This window comes from Ammodytes marinus, assembly GCF_949987685.1.
Source record: "Ammodytes marinus genome assembly, chromosome: 18".
Lineage (NCBI taxonomy): Eukaryota > Metazoa > Chordata > Actinopteri > Uranoscopiformes > Ammodytidae > Ammodytes > Ammodytes marinus.
Genome location: NC_137222.1, coordinates 12,241,479 through 12,259,330, shown reverse-complemented (window position 1 = coordinate 12,259,330; position 17,852 = coordinate 12,241,479). Strand labels below are relative to the sequence as shown.

The window sequence follows — 17,852 nt, the reverse complement described above, 5'->3', positions numbered from 1 at the left end:
GCTCACATGAATAAAGGATCAGTTGAGGGTTAAGTTGTTTGGGGCTAAGTGGGCCTGTGAATATTTATTTGGACAAGTGTACTGTCAGGGACACGCTGAGATCTAACTAGTCTGTCACTTTGAAGTCATTTGTGTTTGAAAAGTTATCATATCAAAGTATTTCAGTGCCGATGATTGTGACGCAGCCCCTCCTGCAAAGATTTTATGGATGTGTGTGTTCCATAGTGGGTTTTTCCCTGGGTGCACTGTAAATCAATAGGATGTGGCATTTGACGAGCATAGTGAGTGTGATTTATTTGGCTTTTTTCTATTTCGGCTTTGACTCTTTATTTATTTTTTATTTATTTTTTAGCAGTGGTCCTCTTTAAAGATTGAGTAGATCCTAGAAATCCTTTAGAATTTGCGTAATGGATTACTTTATGTTAATGATGACTTTTTCCATCATGCTCTCTCATGTCACCTTGTGTGTTTGGCTGAAGTTTAGGTAGTAACATAAGAGGCCTTTGTTGATGCCTACAGAAAGCACAATGTTAAAATTTAAACAGACGGAATGAGACGGCAATGTTACGCTTCCTTGTATAACCCAGCCTGCGGAACCACAAGAAAAACATGAGACGAGAGCACGTGGCTGCAATGTTTTTCCTATGTTGATTTTAATAATACCATAAAGTATTATCTGTAAAGTTTTAGATATTTAGAGAGCATCCGGGGAGCCAAGTTCCATTGTCATCTCTCAACCTCATTAGCTCTCTCTCTCTCTATCACACTTTCATTTAAATTCTTATCTGTGTTCAAGGTGGCACCAACAGAATGCATAACAATCATAGTAGCAAATTACTTAAAATTACTTAAGGATCTGAAGTAGTATAATCCCGAAATGGTCTGATGGCTGTTGCTCTAATGAGCGGTTAGTAATTAGTTTGAAATGCATCTGCCTAATCAAAGATCAGTAATTGAATACCTGTGCTGTAATTTTGAGGAGGAAGGTGAGGACGGGTCTCTGCAAGTATAGAGTTACCACATCCTTGTATTACATACTTGCATGTGCACACACACACACACACACACACACACACACACACACACACACACACACACACACACACACACACACACACACACACACACACACACACACACTCTCTCTCTTCCTTAAACACACAGTGTAGCTGTTCAACACTCAGGCGAAGAGCTGAATGAACATTTGCTGCCGGAGCTCCATGCATTTTTAACCAGCCCCCAGTTGCTTCTAGGGCCAGGTAGCTCATTACTGCCTCATTACCTACAGTACAATGCAGGGGCACCAGCCCAGCAGGAAGCAGCAGTGTCTCACTCCTCCTCATCCTCTTCTCCAGCCTCTCTGTCCCGGCCTGTGGTACCGGGCCTGCTGCGAGCCAGTGTCTGAATCAGGGACCCACGCAGCCAGAGGAGAAAGTGGTGAACATACTGTAGATTCTTGGACACACTGAACCACTGCAATGGGAGTACTGACTGGCTACTAAAAACTGCCATCACAGGCCGTGTCTGTGTGAGTTGTATATATCTGGGGACCTGAAGTTCAAAGTCATCTGGATTTTTCAGGTTCATCACTCAAGACCGATTTAACCATGACGCACATGGTTTTGGAAGAAAAGCAGGTAACTACATGGACATGGCTTGTGTGTCTTGGCTGGAGTTGTGTTCTTGAGCTTAAAGCCACCTTTTGTAGATTTTTAAAAAGTGAACGTGGCATCCGTCAAAGTAATTTGATGCACGATTCTTTCTTATGGGGGTATGGTGTGTGTAGCTGTTTGCTTTGGGCTCTTTTATGATGCCGGATGACCAACAGTGGGGGCCGCCACAGCAAGACATGTTTAATTTACAATGCATGATGAAATTACTTTAAAGATGCACTAATCAATATTATATGTAGGGGAGAACGGGGTAATTTGTCACACGGGTTGGTTGTCACAATCGTTATATCTCGGAACCAGAAGGCACTGTCTGTGAAATTTTGGTATGTAAATATCCAGAATTGGGATCAGAGGTCACCTACATAGTCTTCCTTGGAGTAAGGGACCACTCACACTAGTGCCGTTGGAATCGTGCTGCAGCACGATTCCCCCCCCCCCCCCACAATGTGTAAGGGTGTCTTTGATGATTAATTTCTTCTTTATTACAATAAGATAGAAAAAGTGAGGGGTACACATTTCAAGCCAACACCTTAAGCTTCAATTTAATGTAGGAATGACTATTGAAAGATGTTTAGGTGATAAGCAATTCTCACTAGAGTAAAAAGTGTGCCTACTTACCCCATTCTCCCCTATATATATTTTCTCGAAGTGTAATATGAAAATGATCCTTCATAGTGAGGAATCCACAGAGACTTATCACCTGAAACTGCAGTTTCCTCGTAGGTTTTTTAGTTCATCGTTTGGGTTTCACATCCTGCTACTTTATGTTTTCGGTTCATTGTCAGCCTCATTTTATAGATAACACAGAAGTTTATTTATTCCCCAACACAGTTGCCAACTAGCTTGTGACCACAGTGGAGCATTTGGCAGATAAAGAGCCAGATGTTTCCCTCAGAAGTTGGTGGATACCAAAAAAAGATTTTTGGATTTAACAGGTGAACGCAATTATGACTCCCATATTAAATCTAATTGTGCTCTGTATTTGCTGGATGATGAAGAAGGCAGATGTTTGCTGACAGGTAAACTCCCCCCAAAACAACAACAACAACAACAACAACAACAACAACGGCCATGTAATGTGATACAATGGGAATGTTGTGTATTCAGCCTTTTGAAACTTGAAAAAAATAAAATTAAGAAAGAAATGCAGCTTTAAAAGCAAAGAATGTTACTGTAACATTTTAGACAATTATATACCGTTAGTCATGCACACATCCAGCCAAACACATGCACCTCTGTGCTTGTGTGAAACATTAGCAACAGAGGAGGTACTGTATTGTCTGATGTGATGGAGGCCTGTGATGGTCAGGTTTCTTTAGACACCTGGAGCCCCCTAAACGTGTGTTGCCCTGGGCGATGTGCGCTGTCAGTCAATGGCCCACGAAGAGTGCTATCTCTTTCAGGAGCCTAACCGCCACTTTGTGGCTGCGTAACAGGATCCCGCACCATACTGGATAGACAGGGACAATGGCGGGCCCTCTCAGGTGATGGTCTCCAGCTCAGATAGACTTTCTTATTCCGCTGTATAGCCTGACATCAAAATTTGATGTTTATGGTATTCTTCATGTAAAATGTTTCCCTTATATAGCGCTTTTCCCAGACCCAAGGCGCTTTAAATTGTTTTGTACACATTCACCCAATCACACACACATTCATGCACGGATAGCAGCAGCTACCACGCAGGGTGCAAGCTAACTGTCGGGAGCAATTCGGCGTTCAGTGTCTTGCCCAAGGACATTTTGACATGTGGCGTGGAGGCATGGGATTGAACCACCGACCCTGCACTCCAGTGGATGACCGCCCTACCCACTTCGTCACAGCCGCCCATATGTGTGTGTGATCTTTTTCACCAGACTATGTTCACTACGGGTACTATGGGTATATTATGCCCATATCTTTGCCTTGAAATCTTAAACATTCCTCAGCACTGTCTAGTTTACATCTGTGTCCCAAGACATCAAAACTGTCCATCATAGTGTTGTTTTACCATCAGCCATGTATTCAGCAGAGGGAATCTTTCCTTTGAATGGCAGACAATCTCTGCCCTGCGCTCAGTGCCTGCTCACACACACACACACACACACACACACACACACACACACACACACACACACACACACACACACACACACACACACACACACACACACACACACACACACACACACACACACACACACGTGTCCTCAATGTGCAAAAAGTGTCTAAGTCAGACCTAGCTGTCTGCTACTTTGTCTTCTCTTTGTTTAGTTTGATGCAAGACTTGTTGGGCCTTTACAACAAAACTCAGTTTATGAAAGAACCGCTGGCGTGTCAAAAAGTTATTTAGGCATGTTAGGTAAATTTAGGAGCATGTTTTGGAGGCTTCTGGTTAATCATACTATGTTCTGCTACCAATTGTCATACTTCTCTCCTTTGTTGTGCAGATTTTTGGTGAAAGTCCCCCTCTGTCAACAGGAAAAACCTGTACTGTGTTTGTTTCACTGAGGGTGAAACTAATGGTTTAATATGTCACTATTATTTAAGTCTCTGTTACTTTTTTCTTTTCTTTTACATTGTCAAACACAAATAATAAGCATTTTTATAGTCACAAAGCATAATTTTAATATTTTCTTTTAGCCAGTGTGAATGTTGACATTGATAGTTTTATTAATTTATTTTTTATTTTTTGCTAATGAATTCCTTCACTCATTGCAGCCTTTCCAGCATCCAATTTTATTTGATTTTGAAATCCATAAAAAGTTTTAAACAGTAAATTGTTGTATCTACAAACACAAAAACATAAACCCACTCACAGAAATACATATTTAGTAATGAGATTTGCTTCCCTTGTTGGACGCTCTCTACATTATTGTTGGTTTCCTATTGTGGGAAGTAGACACTGTAATCTGTCAGTGTTTCCTGTCACCCCGCTGTCCCTTTCCCTTAAATAAAACCAGATGTTCAGTTCAGAAAAGGTACAGGGGTGCATACACGCACATCAGGGACCTTCAGGGGTAGGTACGTTTTTGCACCTTTTTCAAGAAAATATTTAAATCTTTTGAATAATCACATGTTTTTTTTATGTTTTATGCATTATATTGTGACAGTTTGCTGTAAATGTCTGCTGGGTCAGTAGAGCAGCAGCTTGTTTTACTGGAGAATGATCTGTGAGTGTCAGTTACTCCGACTTGGTGACAGGTCAACTTGGCAGTGATGAGAGCCGAACTAGCGGAGCGCAATACCATGGTGGCTCTTTCATAGCACCGTAATTAAAGTGCATTACGTTTGCTGATTATCATACCTGGCACTTTTTCAGATGTGTATATTTAAGTAGCAGAGCATATCCTGTGTTTATACATATGCTAATAGAGCAAATTGCTTCTGTGCATTACTTAATAAATATCTGGATTCAGTTACTACTAAGGCTTGTCAAACTCGCCGTCAAACTGTCAAGCCTGGAGTTTACGATGCCTCCAGCATAGGCGAGGTATTTCGTGTTCGTTCTGTCCTTGCCATGAACAAGAGTGATGATAACACAGAGACAGATTAGATAGTGGAGGCTGAATTTAGGTTTGGCATGTTGTTAGAGGATGTAGCCAGGGCCACTTACGTCCTTGACTAAAAGTCACAGATATAGGGGGGCAAAACAGGCAGGAAATGAATCACCCAATGAGGAAATATATATTCTAGGTTGTCAATGATTATGAGTGTGTTTGTGTTCTTCAGTGGTGACAACCTCAACAAAAACAGATAACTCTTGAGAAAAACAGGACGCAAAGGAAAAGGATGGGACATATAGGCCTGGTCCTGACAGAAGGAACGAGAACCAAGCCCAAAATAACTCATTATCTGTAGATTTTGTTAAAAGAGAGTTATACATTGTATTACTGAACCCTCAACGTGCCTAATACTGTTTTGTCATGATTAATTTTTCTGTTGTGATACCTTGTTTCCTTGTTATGTGTTCCTGCTGGGGCGCAGAGCCTGGAGGAGCGCTGTAACCAGATCCTGAAGAACATGGAGGCCTCCCTGACGGCCCGGGATCGTGTAGGCATCCAGGACTTTGTTCTACTGGACCCGTACACCAGTGAGAGTGCATTCCTGGAAAACCTGCGCAAACGCTTTCATGAGAATCTCATTTACGTAAGTCTTCCTGCGTGGTGCAATGCTGGCTAACCTGGTTCTTTCTCTTACTCTAATTAAACTTCACGCCCCCGACCTTCAACCAAAATAGGCCCTAATGCTACCTCGCCCTCCGCTGAATCTGAGACCTTGAGTTGCTGAAACAGCAGCTCCTGTTCTTTTCATTTGCAGAGTGAGCAATCTAAAGGTCACCGATGTCCACAAGGTCATGACATGTGGTTAACCAAAATGATTGCTTTTGATAAGAGGGACAAAATGACTTATCAGCAGTGCATGGACACCACACTGCTGGAAACATTTTTTTTTAATGTCATGTAATGTTCGAGAAAAACAATCTCCTCTGTATCAAATGTGCTAGAGTTGCAGAACTGGATTTCCTTTCCTTGTCTTTCTCTGCAGACCTACATTGGGACACTGTTGGTGTCGGTCAACCCATATAAAGATCTAGATAACTACAGCAAGAAACAAATGGATACCTACATGGGTGTTAACTTCTTTGAGCTGCCACCTCATATGTAAGATATTTTTTTATTCTGTCTTTACTAACTTATGCTAAGTGTGAAATCTTTTCTATGCCAGATGAATCTGATCTGGAATCAGATTAACCTTTTCTTTAATAGCCATGCTAGTGCCATGGCACCAGGGATGGCAATGTCATTTGATCTGTTAACAATATCTCAATATCTATTGGATGGATTTTGTGATCCCCTGGTACGATATCTAGCACCATCATGAGGTCATAATCTTCATCTCTCCAAAACCTTTGGTTTGAGAGCAATACCTGCAATACTTCAATATTTCTGGTAAGTGCTAATTGACAAACTAAGATGTTGTTTTAAGTTAGTGAACTTTAAATTTAGCTGCAACTTAAAAAAAAACTTCTTTATACTTTATCACATTAAAAGAAAAAAGATAGGATGTCAACTTGACATAAGAGCTTATAAATGATAGATGAAGGGCACTATGGTGGCCGAATGCAACTTTTGTTTCCGATCAGGGACCTTTGTTGCAGGTCATGCACCATCTCTCTCTCTTCTCAATCATTCCCTCTTAGCTTTCTTATCTCAGCTTGTAGAAGCCAGCAAAAGAAGAGGGAAAAAAAAGACCTACTTTAACCTGTTACTGCACTTTCAGTTATGCACTGGCAGACAACGTCTTCCGCACTATGCAGTCCGAGTTCAACAACCACTTCATCCTGATCTCAGGGGAGAGCGGGGCCGGCAAGACCGAGGCCTCCAAGAAAGTCCTGCAATTCTACGCTGTCAGCTGTCCAAGTACCAGACTCTTGAACAACGTCCGGGACAGGCTACTTCTCTCCAATCCAGTCCTTGAAGTCAGTTGAATGGATGTGTGCACCAAAGCACAGTCATTTTTAGAGAAAAACATGATTTTAAAAGAAGTCTTATTTTTGCCTCGCATGTTTTATATATTTCAGGCTTTCGGAAATGCCAAAACCCTGAAAAATGACAACTCAAGCCGCTTTGGGAAATACATGGACATCCAGTTCGACCATCAGGTGGACTGATATATCTCTATTACATTACAACACTTTACACTAAGGGTACATTGATTAACTGTTAGTTAATGCTTAGCTTAATAAACATTAAATAAGCATTAATTAGCCACTAAAAACTGTTAAGGTGATGCTCAATAAGCATTAATTAAGCATTTACTAACTGTTATGCTTAGTTAATGCTTGCTTAACATAGCATTAGTTAACTAAGCATAGTTAATGCTTAACCAAGTATTGACTTAATGTTAATAACCAGTTAACAGTTTTTTAATGCTTAATTAAGCATTAAGTACACATTAACTAACCGTTAATAGCATTAACTAAGCATTAAAGGAAAGTTAACTCATATACCCTTTTTGTAAAGTGTTACCCTTTACATTGCATTACATTACAGTGCAAATCACAATATCAAGATAACGCAACACAGCAGTGTAATGACCTGAAGGTTCACAACAAGCACTGACTTTGGCTTATGGATTTCCTCTTTATCCCAGGGTGGTGCCGTTGGTGGACACATCCTGAGCTACCTGCTGGAGAAGTCACGTGTGGTCCACCAGAACCACGGAGAGAGAAACTTCCACATCTTCTATCAGCTGGTGGAGGGAGGAGAGGAAGATCTGCTGCGCTGGCTCGGCCTGGAGAGAAACTGCCAGCACTACAGTTACCTGGTGCAGGTCAGTGAAAAGAAACAAAAGAAACAACAATAATTTGTTAAAAAAAAACTCCATTCTGAGATCCTTTTATTCGTTGTCTCCTCCAGGGTGATTGTGCCAAAGTTAGCTCGATCAACGATAAGAGTGACTGGAGAACGGTGCGGAAAGCCCTCTCTGTCATAGAGTTCAGTGAGAAGGATATTGAGGTGAGGTAGTATAGTGAATATTTGCACACTGGAACTGGACAAAATAAAAAACTATATTGAAAACTTAGTTTGGCTGGTGATACGTGGAGTGTTTCTTTCTGTTTGGAATGCAGCACCTGTTTGGAATAATTGCCAGTGTGCTCCATCTGGGAAATATCAAGTTTGAACCAGATGCTCGAGGATACGCCTCTCTCAACAAGAACCAGGAGTTGCACTGGGTGTCAAAGGTGAGCCCCCCCAAAAAACATCTGTCTCAATACAACTTTGTGATGGAGATGATGAAGAGATTTCTCTTTGTTTTTGCTTTGCTTTTGTTTTTTTTTGCAGTTGCTGGGGATTCCTTCTCAGGTGCTACAACAGGGCTTAACCCACAGGAAGATTGAAGCCAAAACAGAGGAGGTTACTTGACTTCTTTTTTGTTTTTCTACTTCTTTTTCCAAATTATTAAAGATGTCAAACTTGTGTTTAGTGTTTTGTTTTTTTAATGTATCATCATTATTCTCATGTTATAGGTGTTCAGTCCCTTCTCTGTGGACCATGCGATATATGCCAGGGATGCCCTCGCCAAAGCCATCTATGGCCGCACTTTCAACTGGCTTGTCAACAAGGTTAATGAATCTTTAGCTAACAAGGTAAGAGGTCTGGATACACAAACACCATCCATTGCAAATGTTCCCATGCACAGATGGAAAACCTGAAATCAATCAATCTGTGTCAATTATCTGTAGGATTCCTCCAGGAAAACAGTAATCGGTCTGTTGGACATCTATGGTTTCGAGGTCTTCAACGTGAACAGGTGTGAGACTGATGAGCTGATTCTTCTAACAGCGACAATGTGAATTGATCATTTTTAATACTGACGGTGTCTCTGAATTATTTTAGCTTTGAGCAGCTTTGCATCAACTACTGCAACGAGAAGCTGCAGCAGCTTTTCATCCAGCTGACCCTCAAGTCAGAGCAGGAGGAGTACGAGATGGAAGGGATTGAAGTAATGCTGCTATTATTCCCTCCATTTGATTCACGTGTTTGCCTCACAGTGTTACTAATGTATACTTGTTTTAATGCACAGTGGGAACCAGTGCCATATTTCAACAACAAGATAATCTGTGATCTTGTGGAGGAGAAACACAGAGGAATCATCTCTTTATTGGTAAGGATGTAGTTGAGTTACAGTTTGACAGAAAGAAAAACAATTATGCTCTCCCATCAAAATTAAAGCATTCGCGATGGATTGATACCTTTCCTCTCCTACAGGACGAGGAATGTTTACGTCCTGGAGAGGCCACGGATCTCACCTTCCTTGAGAAGATGGAGGAAAAGATTGGGGGTCATCCTCATTTTGTCACGTGAGTTCTACACATTTGCGTAACAGCAAATTGCACTTTGTCTACACATGGTAACGGAACATGACCCAGCAGTCAGACCAGCACATCCCATAGCCATACACATTTTAATAACCCACACTAACTTCTTGCTTCCTGCAGACACAAGCTTGCAGACCAAAAGACCAGGAAAACACTGGACAGGGGAGACTTCCGTCTCTTGCACTACGCTGGGGAGGTTACATACTGTGTTGTTGGTAAGAGATACAATGTCATTCTCTATTACAAGCCAATGTGTAACCATGGCCAAATGCTCAAATGTAGTGTAATGGTACAGCAAGTAGAAAAGAGTCATAAACAACTAAATAAAACAATTAGTGAATACAAAAAAAATAACATAAATAAAATTGATATTTTTGATGAATTCAAATCATTTCTTGCTTTATCTGTTGCACTAACATTAGTCACCATATGCTTATGTTCATACCAGACCAATACGACATGAGTGTACTGGATTAAGCAAGAGTGTTCTTTACTGTTTTTCATCCGTAAGAGGAGGTATGTGTTGTTGCCAAACAATACATGTAGTCACGACAGTCTTCTTTAAACTTTCAGGATTCTTGGACAAAAACAATGATCTCTTGTATCGAAATGGGAAAGAGGTAATTGCATTTCATTTCTATGAAGCCAGGTGATGCCCAAGTAAGGTTGGTTGTTGATTCCTTGAAAATCAATGTGAATGTGTTGTTAATTAAATAGTTTTATAAACAGTATTATTTGGTACATACTGTATCTCTGACATGTTGGGTGCTTAAACAGTTTTCCTATTCTCCTCAAGGTCATGCAACAGTCCAAGAATGTTATTATCAAACACTGTTTTCCCTCCACTGAACCGGACAACAAGAGGAGACCTGAAACTGTATGAAATGATTCAGATGATGACGCTCAATGACCCACTGATCTCATGATTTACAAAGCTCCTATATACACATGAAAACCTGCCACTTTACCTGTGAATTTCCAGGTGGTAACTCAGTTTAAGAGCAGCTTGGTGGGCTTGACTGAGACCCTTAAATCCAAGGAGCCCTGGTACATCCGCTGCATTAAACCCAATGAAGCCAAGCAGCCAGGTAAGGCCTTTGGTGCTGTGTTGTGTCTCGGCTAATACTTTTTACTATAGGTTCACCGTACGGCGAAGCTTGACCCTAGACCACATAGTTTTGACTCTGGATGATATGTTGTGTCCCCTGCAGGACGCTTTGACGATGTGTTGGTGAGACATCAGGTGAAGTACCTGGGGTTGATGGAGCACCTAAGGGTCAGGAGAGCTGGGTTTGCCTATCGACGCAAATATGACATCTTTCTCCAGAGGTACATTTAGCACACTTTAACTGCTCTTGATTTGGTCGAAAATGCACGCAAAGTTCCTCTTGCAATAAGACATTTGACAGGTTTTCATTGTGTCCACATATGTTTCTGCTGTTGTTCAACCATAAAGCTTTGTGTACCTTCCTCCTTCTACGTCACAGGTACAAGCCCCTGTGTCCAGACACCTGGCCCAACTGGAAAGGTACGGCAGCAGAAGGTGTGCGGTGCCTGATCAAACACCTGGGCTATAAACCTGATGAGTACAAGATGGGCAGGTAGGCAGATGTTAATGGATGGGTGGCATAGACTGTCTATGACGGGTGCTGGTTCACCTGGAAGAGATAGAGCCTGGTGCCTCATTGTTTGCGTCTTTCCCCTGAAGGACAAAAATCTTCATCCGGCACCCGAGAACTCTGTTTGCCACAGAAGACGCCTTTCAAGTCTGCAAACATAAGCTAGGTGAGACATTCTGTACATTTTGTCCTAAATCTACATCATGTGTCTTAACAAGCATGAGGGTGACATTTTAACTGGCATTGTTGCAGCAACACGGATTCAGGCCAAGTACAAAGGCTACAGGGTGAAAGGAGACTTCATGAAACAGAGAGAAGCCGGTGAGCGTGAAAATGCCCTAAGATTTGTTCATAAGATCAAATTAAATATAAGTGAATGGCCCACATGACAAGCGCTTTAAGATATACATGTTTGTTACCTCGGCTTATCTAAATAGCCACGAAGATTGAGAACTGCTGGAGAGGTATGATGGCCAGAAAGGAACGTGAGAAGAGGGCCTGGGCTGTCAAGGTCATCAAGAAGTAGGTTAACTCAATGTAATCTGTTTGAAGGCTTAATGACAAGGCAAGGCAAGGCAAGGCAAGGCAAGGCAAGGCAAGGCAAGGCAAGGCAAGGCAAGGCAAGGCAAGGCAAGGCAAGGCAAGGCAAGGCAAGGCAAGGCAAGGCAAGGCAAGGCAAGGCAAGGCAAGGCAAGGCAAGGCAAGGCAAGGCAAGGCAAGGCAAGGCAAGGCAAGGCAAGGCAAGTTTATTTATATAGCACAATTCAGACACAAGGCCACTCAAAGTGCTTTACAGGGGCAAGATTAGAATACATAAAACACATTATAAAACATTTAAAAGCGAATAAAAGAAGCAAAGAAAATAAAAATTGCAGGTTAAAATGGAAACACATTATAAAACATTTAAAAGCGAATAAAAGAAGCAAATAAAATAAAAATTGCAGGTTAAAGAGGACCTATTATACTACTTTTCTGGTCTTAATTTCTTGTTTTACACTGCTATAGAGCAACCTGACACGATTCACATCACAAAAAACTATGTAGATTTTCAGCATGCCTGTGCTTCAGCCATCTCCGCTCCCTCCGCCTGTGCTTCGGCCATCTCCGCTCCCCCCGCCCCCTCCTGCAAACCCCACTCCGTTGTGATTGGTTACCTTCCTTCCGGAACACTTTCAGTGGCGGGAAGCGCGAGCATGGACCTATAAAGGTGCGAACACACCAAACGCGTTGGTTGCGTTGGCCAACGCGCCCACCGCACCTGATCTGGCGCGTGGTCATTTTGTGTCAAAAAGTGGTTCAACGCGTCCAACGCTTCGCAGCTAGTCTCCCCCCCGATATATTTATTCCCCTAATCAACCATGGCTGCGATCAGAACCGACCCGACACAACAGCGATCATGTCCGCACAAAAACAACAACAACACGGCCAACAATTGTGCCAAAAGACAAATAAACAGCAACTGAACGGAACAAATAGCCTCAAAACAGATTCACGCCACTCGGAAATGAACACAAACAGCAAGGCAGCACCATACCAAACACATGGTTTGGTATGGTGTGCAGGGCAGTAGAAAATAAGGCAACTAGCCTACATTACCCTACCTGGCTGTGACAGGGGACCGTGGCTGGCGTAGATATAAACACCGGTGCTTCGCTGTACTCGTTGTGAAAGTTCCCCGGACCAAGCCGTTATGTTTGGCTTCATTATATGGAGGTGGTGGCCGCACACAACCGGGTGAGTTAACTAATGCTATCCGACCGGCGCTAACTTGGTTTATCGGCTAATGCACAGCCGCACATATTCACTGAATTAACCAGGAAGCCCTTTCTCCTTGTTCACTTTCCCCACGTCTTGTAACCCCGAGTTGACGCTTTGGTAACGCGGCTGCCGCGCCCAAAGCGCCGCTTTGCCGCGGCCAACGGATCATCGCGCCTAAACCAATGGTTCCCTATGCAAAAATAGGATTTTTCAACGCCGCCACCGCACCCAACGCGCTTGGTGTGTTCTCACCTTAAGGGCGCGAGGCAGACGCGAGCAAGGAAGTGACAGCATTACTATACATGGAAAAATCCGCGTGGTGACGACACCAAGTTACATGCAACGTCACGATGTTACAAAGCATCAAGCCGCTTTGAACACGTGACTTCTCGACTGGCTAGAATAGTGTCTAGTGCTCTGCACAGACACCCCAGACGGTCAGCAGGGAATACGTCGAAATGCATGTAAGTCATTATTTGATAATTTAGTATGGTTAAGCATGACTATAAATCATCATAAAAACGTTTATAGGTCATAAAAGTCAAAAAGCATCATAGGTCCTCTTTAAAATGGAAACAAAAAAGTCTTCAGACTCGATTTAAAAGAACTGAGAGTTGCAGCAGACCTCAAGTTTTCTGGGAGTTTGTTCCAGATTTTTGGTGCATAAAAACTAAAAGCTGCTTCTCCTTGTTTAGTCCTAACTCTGGGGACTGTAAGCAGACCTGTCCCAGACGACCTAAGGGCTCTGGACGGTTCATAACGTATCAGCATATCAGTAATGTATTTTGGCCCTAAACCATTTAGTGCTTTATAAACCAACATCAGTATTTTGAAATCAATTCTTTGAGTGACAGGAAGCCAGTGTAAAGGCCTCAGAACTGGGGTAATGTGATCCACTTTTTTGGTCCTAGTGAGGACTCGAGCAGCAGCGTTCTGAATTAGCTGAAGCTGTCTGATAGATTTTTTTGGAAGGCCAGCAAGGACACTGTTACAGTAGTCAAGTCTACTAAAGATAAATGCATGGATAAGTTTTTCTAAATCTTGCTGAGACATAAGCCCTTCAATTCTTGATATGTTTTTTAGGTGGTAGTAGGCTGATTTATTAATTGATTTAATGTGTTTCTTGAAATTCAAGTCGGAGTCTACGATAACACCAAGATTTCTGGCTTGGGTGTGGTTTCTATGAGAAACCACACCCCAAGCCCAATGACATGAGAATAGTGTAATACAGTCCACTATATGTTGTGAGGTTATCTGTCAATTGATTTCTTCTAGGTTCATCAAAGGCTTCATAACTAGAAATCAGCCAGCCTGCGTGGAAAACAGTGAGTACCTGGCATATGTAAGGCAGAACTACCTCACCCGGCTGAGGGACAACCTTCCCAAAACAGTCCTGGAGATGCGCTCTTGGCTCACCCCTCCGCCTATAATGCAGGAGGTTAGTGACACATTCTTTAAAAACTATTCCACAACGTTTTCTGGTTAAAAAGCAAATGCATGAAGGCACTGGTTGGGGATTTATCTTTTAAAAAGCGGCTGTACTATGTCACGGTTTCAAATTAAAATTGTAGGTTTCCAAGCTGTTGAAAAAGATCTACATTCGCCACATGGTGGGGAAGTACGTTCATGGCATCACAACACAGAGGAAAGCACAGGTACCATATTTTACACAAACAAATTAGTAGGAGCCACAATACATGCTCTCACAGAATATGCTTAGGCTACTACACTAGCAGTTTTGTAGCTTGAATCCCAAACATTTAATTTTTAATTTAACTTTTATTTAAACAAATTGACTTCAGGAAATTAGGAATCTTAACTTGACTTATTTTAAATTATCATACTGTTTCCTTGTTTCCAGCTGCTGTTGAAAGCACAGACAAGCTCAATGTTCAAAGGAAAGAAAGAAAACTACCCCTTCAGTGTGTGCAGACCGTTCCAGGACACCAGGATAAGTAAGAGTGTGCTATTATTTTCTTATTATTTAGCGTACTTAGAGGACACTGCATTGTGATTTTTAATGCACACGTACAACATGATAAAAATAGCCTTCGGGGAATGCAGATGCATGCTTTACTGTATTTTAGATAAGATGTTCCAGTTTTATATCTGAGATATTTGGTTTTTTAAATCAGGATGAAGTTTCTTTCCAGTTTGGGAATGAGTCGACAGTGGATTTTCATGTACAAATTGATAAAACAAAATCTAATTATGCACACTGAGATACAGTGTGATCTTAACTATTTTGCACATTTATGCAATGGATCCCCTATCCTCTTGTCATTTCATGTAGGTGTAGAAGATATAAACATCAAAGTGCTTCAGATGATTCGGCACGAGCACATCAAGGTAAATCAACATCGGTATTTTCTTTGCATCCTTGTCCCCCCCCTCCCCCTACTCTGACCGTGTGTGTGTGTGTGTGTGTGTGTGTGTGTGTGTGTGTGTGTGTGTGTGTGTGTGTGTGTGTGTGTGTGTGTGTGTGTGTATGTGTGTGTGTGTGTGTGTGTGTGTCCCTCCCACAGTACAGTGTCCCAGTGGTGAAGTATGACAGGAATGGGTTCAGGCCTCGTCTCCGGCAGCTCATTTTCACCCAGGATGCCGCCTACCTGGTGGAGGAGGCCAAGATCAAGCAGCGGATAGATTACAGCTCTCTGAAAGGTAGCCAGTGAGACAATTTGGACAAAATAAGCATATTTATCAATAGGGGGAGCTATACTGCCGCCTGAAAGTTACTGTTGTACACACTTGTAATGTCAGTTTAAAAGGGAACTTTTTCTCTTTGTATACGTATAGGTGTGTCAGTCAGCAACCTAAGTGACAACTTCCTGATCCTTCATGTTACATGTGATGACATCAAGCAAAAGGTATCAACAGCCCTGCCCGTTATAGAGAAGACACAACTACTAATGTCTAACTTACTTTAAGAACAGATGACATCGAGGCATAGGTTTCTTTTGACGATCACAAAAAGGTCTGCAAAGGCAATAATGAAATTGGGCATTCTATACCTTCATTTGAGCGCCAACATTTTGGTAAAATGACAGAAAATCAGTTGGACGTGAACCAGGGACTTTGTGGTTCATGGTCAGTACTTGTACACCACCAGAGGGCTCTGTTGCTCAATTAATTAGTGACCAGTTTTTTTTGTGACCAGGAATCTTGCTAATCTCCATCTACCAGTAGAAGGGCTTCAATAATTATAAAGTCAAACATATGAGGCAGACCCCCAGATCAGACCAGAAAATTGTCAAATTACTGAATTCAAGGATTAGGGATTATAAACTCACCATCTCTAACAACTGAAGGACTGAAGCCATGTGTTGTTTTAGGGGGATCTGGTTCTGCAGTGTGACTACCTGTTTGAGGCCCTGACTAAGCTCAGTGTGGTTGCGGACAAGCTGAAGTGCATCAAAGTGGTCCAGGGCAGGTACAGGAAACTGGAATTTACGTAGTTACATTATTTTGAAAACCAGATATGTCTTAAAAGCAATAAATTAGCCTGATTCAATGTGGAATTGTTCTTGTGCATTTGCAGTGTGCGATTTGACATCCAGCCCGGCAGAGAGGGGTTTGTGGACTTCAAGAATGGCCAGGAGTCCATGGTCTACAGAGCAAAAAATGGCCACTTGATGGTGGTGAGTGTGAAGTTAATTGTTAAGGCATAAAGTAGAATTCCAAATTGCATGAACAATTGACCGAGTTCTTAACTTTCTCCCTTAGGAATCTACAAGAACCAAGTCCAGATGATTTTGCCACCAGGGGATTTGGGATGATGTTGCTGCAAGTTCTAGCAACAGCCATGTATGTTCTGTTTACCTGCTCCATGGTTGTTGCCAATTGCATTTTATGTCAGCTGATTTTTACTAAAAAAATGTTTGCGTCTTTATGACAATGTTATCTAATTATGTGTATGCACCAATAACACAATTACTGCCAATATCTTAGTTGTAAATAACAGACAACAAGCTCATGGCAGAGCCAAGCCAGTGGCTCAGCTTGTTCCTATTACAGTATCTGGAGTTAAAATCATTTCTAAATGAACAAACTAGTTTCAGCTCACATTCATGAAATCAACTGCCCTTAATTTTAATAGAAGCACTTGTAAGCTTTTTTGTTTTTAGTATTAAACATGTCTGACATTTTGTTTGGATGATACTACTAGTAGATGTTTTTTAAAACACATTACGTATCTGTGTAGCCATGAATGTATCAGTGTTTATGATACCTCACACATGTTGTACTGTTACATTAAAACAAGTTAAACTACAATGGCCACTGCATCTGTATTCTCATTGGGAAACTATTTAGAACACAGCAAAATACTACAACACATTTCAAATTGATTCTTGGCAATGTATACACCACAGTTGATTCCTGAGGCAACAGCTCCCCTCACTGGGCCACTGCCAGCCATACAGGTCCCTACAGGTGCTTTTAAGTTACATAACGAGACAATGTCCATGGAAACAAAGAAAAGCACATAATGTATCAAATATTTAATTAGGTCTTAACCATTGCAATATGAGTTGTCTCCCTGAAAGCAATGATAAACAGCAATGGATAGCATAATCTACCAATGAACAATTTCCAACATGCAACGACAATGTTGACAGTCTTATTATGGCCTTATGAGGAAAAAGAAACCACTTTAATCAGTCATAGGTTTTCAATGTTGTGGAAATTTAAATATCAGTTTATAGAGCAGATGAGAGTTTGTAACACTATTTAGATTCTCTCTTTGCAGTAGATCTGTGTTGCTTGTAATAGCCATCATACCACAATAAACCTGATTAGAGCCAGTTCTTCGTCAGATATCATAGTTTGATATTCGGAATAACACATTTTTTCCTTGCTTCACACAGTCATTTATGCTCTTAACTCAAAAGTATACTACCCGTGATTGTCTTAAAAATGTAGAATTCTATTATTAACACAATA

At 41.5% G+C, this 17,852-nt stretch overlaps 1 protein-coding gene across 1 annotated transcript; it reads left to right on the top strand.

Annotated features, from left to right (window-relative positions):
• Positions 1–1,607: 1,607 nt before the first annotated feature.
• On the top strand, positions 1,608–16,661 carry myo1hb (myosin IHb; the record flags this gene model as incomplete). The annotated part of the gene is made up of 32 exons (XM_080046328.1): positions 1,608–1,637; positions 5,637–5,798; positions 6,198–6,313; positions 6,933–7,131; positions 7,234–7,314; positions 7,806–7,985; positions 8,072–8,170; positions 8,284–8,397; positions 8,498–8,569; positions 8,683–8,802; positions 8,899–8,966; positions 9,053–9,158; positions 9,240–9,320; positions 9,425–9,516; positions 9,655–9,749; positions 10,108–10,154; positions 10,331–10,411; positions 10,517–10,622; positions 10,746–10,863; positions 11,022–11,135; positions 11,243–11,319; positions 11,406–11,474; positions 11,591–11,675; positions 14,187–14,349; positions 14,483–14,566; positions 14,773–14,866; positions 15,205–15,260; positions 15,437–15,572; positions 15,708–15,778; positions 16,244–16,341; positions 16,450–16,549; positions 16,635–16,661. 32 exons carry the CDS (start codon positions 1,608–1,610, stop codon positions 16,659–16,661), a joined length of 3,141 nt encoding a protein of 1,046 aa, XP_079902454.1.
• Positions 16,662–17,852: the final 1,191 nt, after the last annotated feature.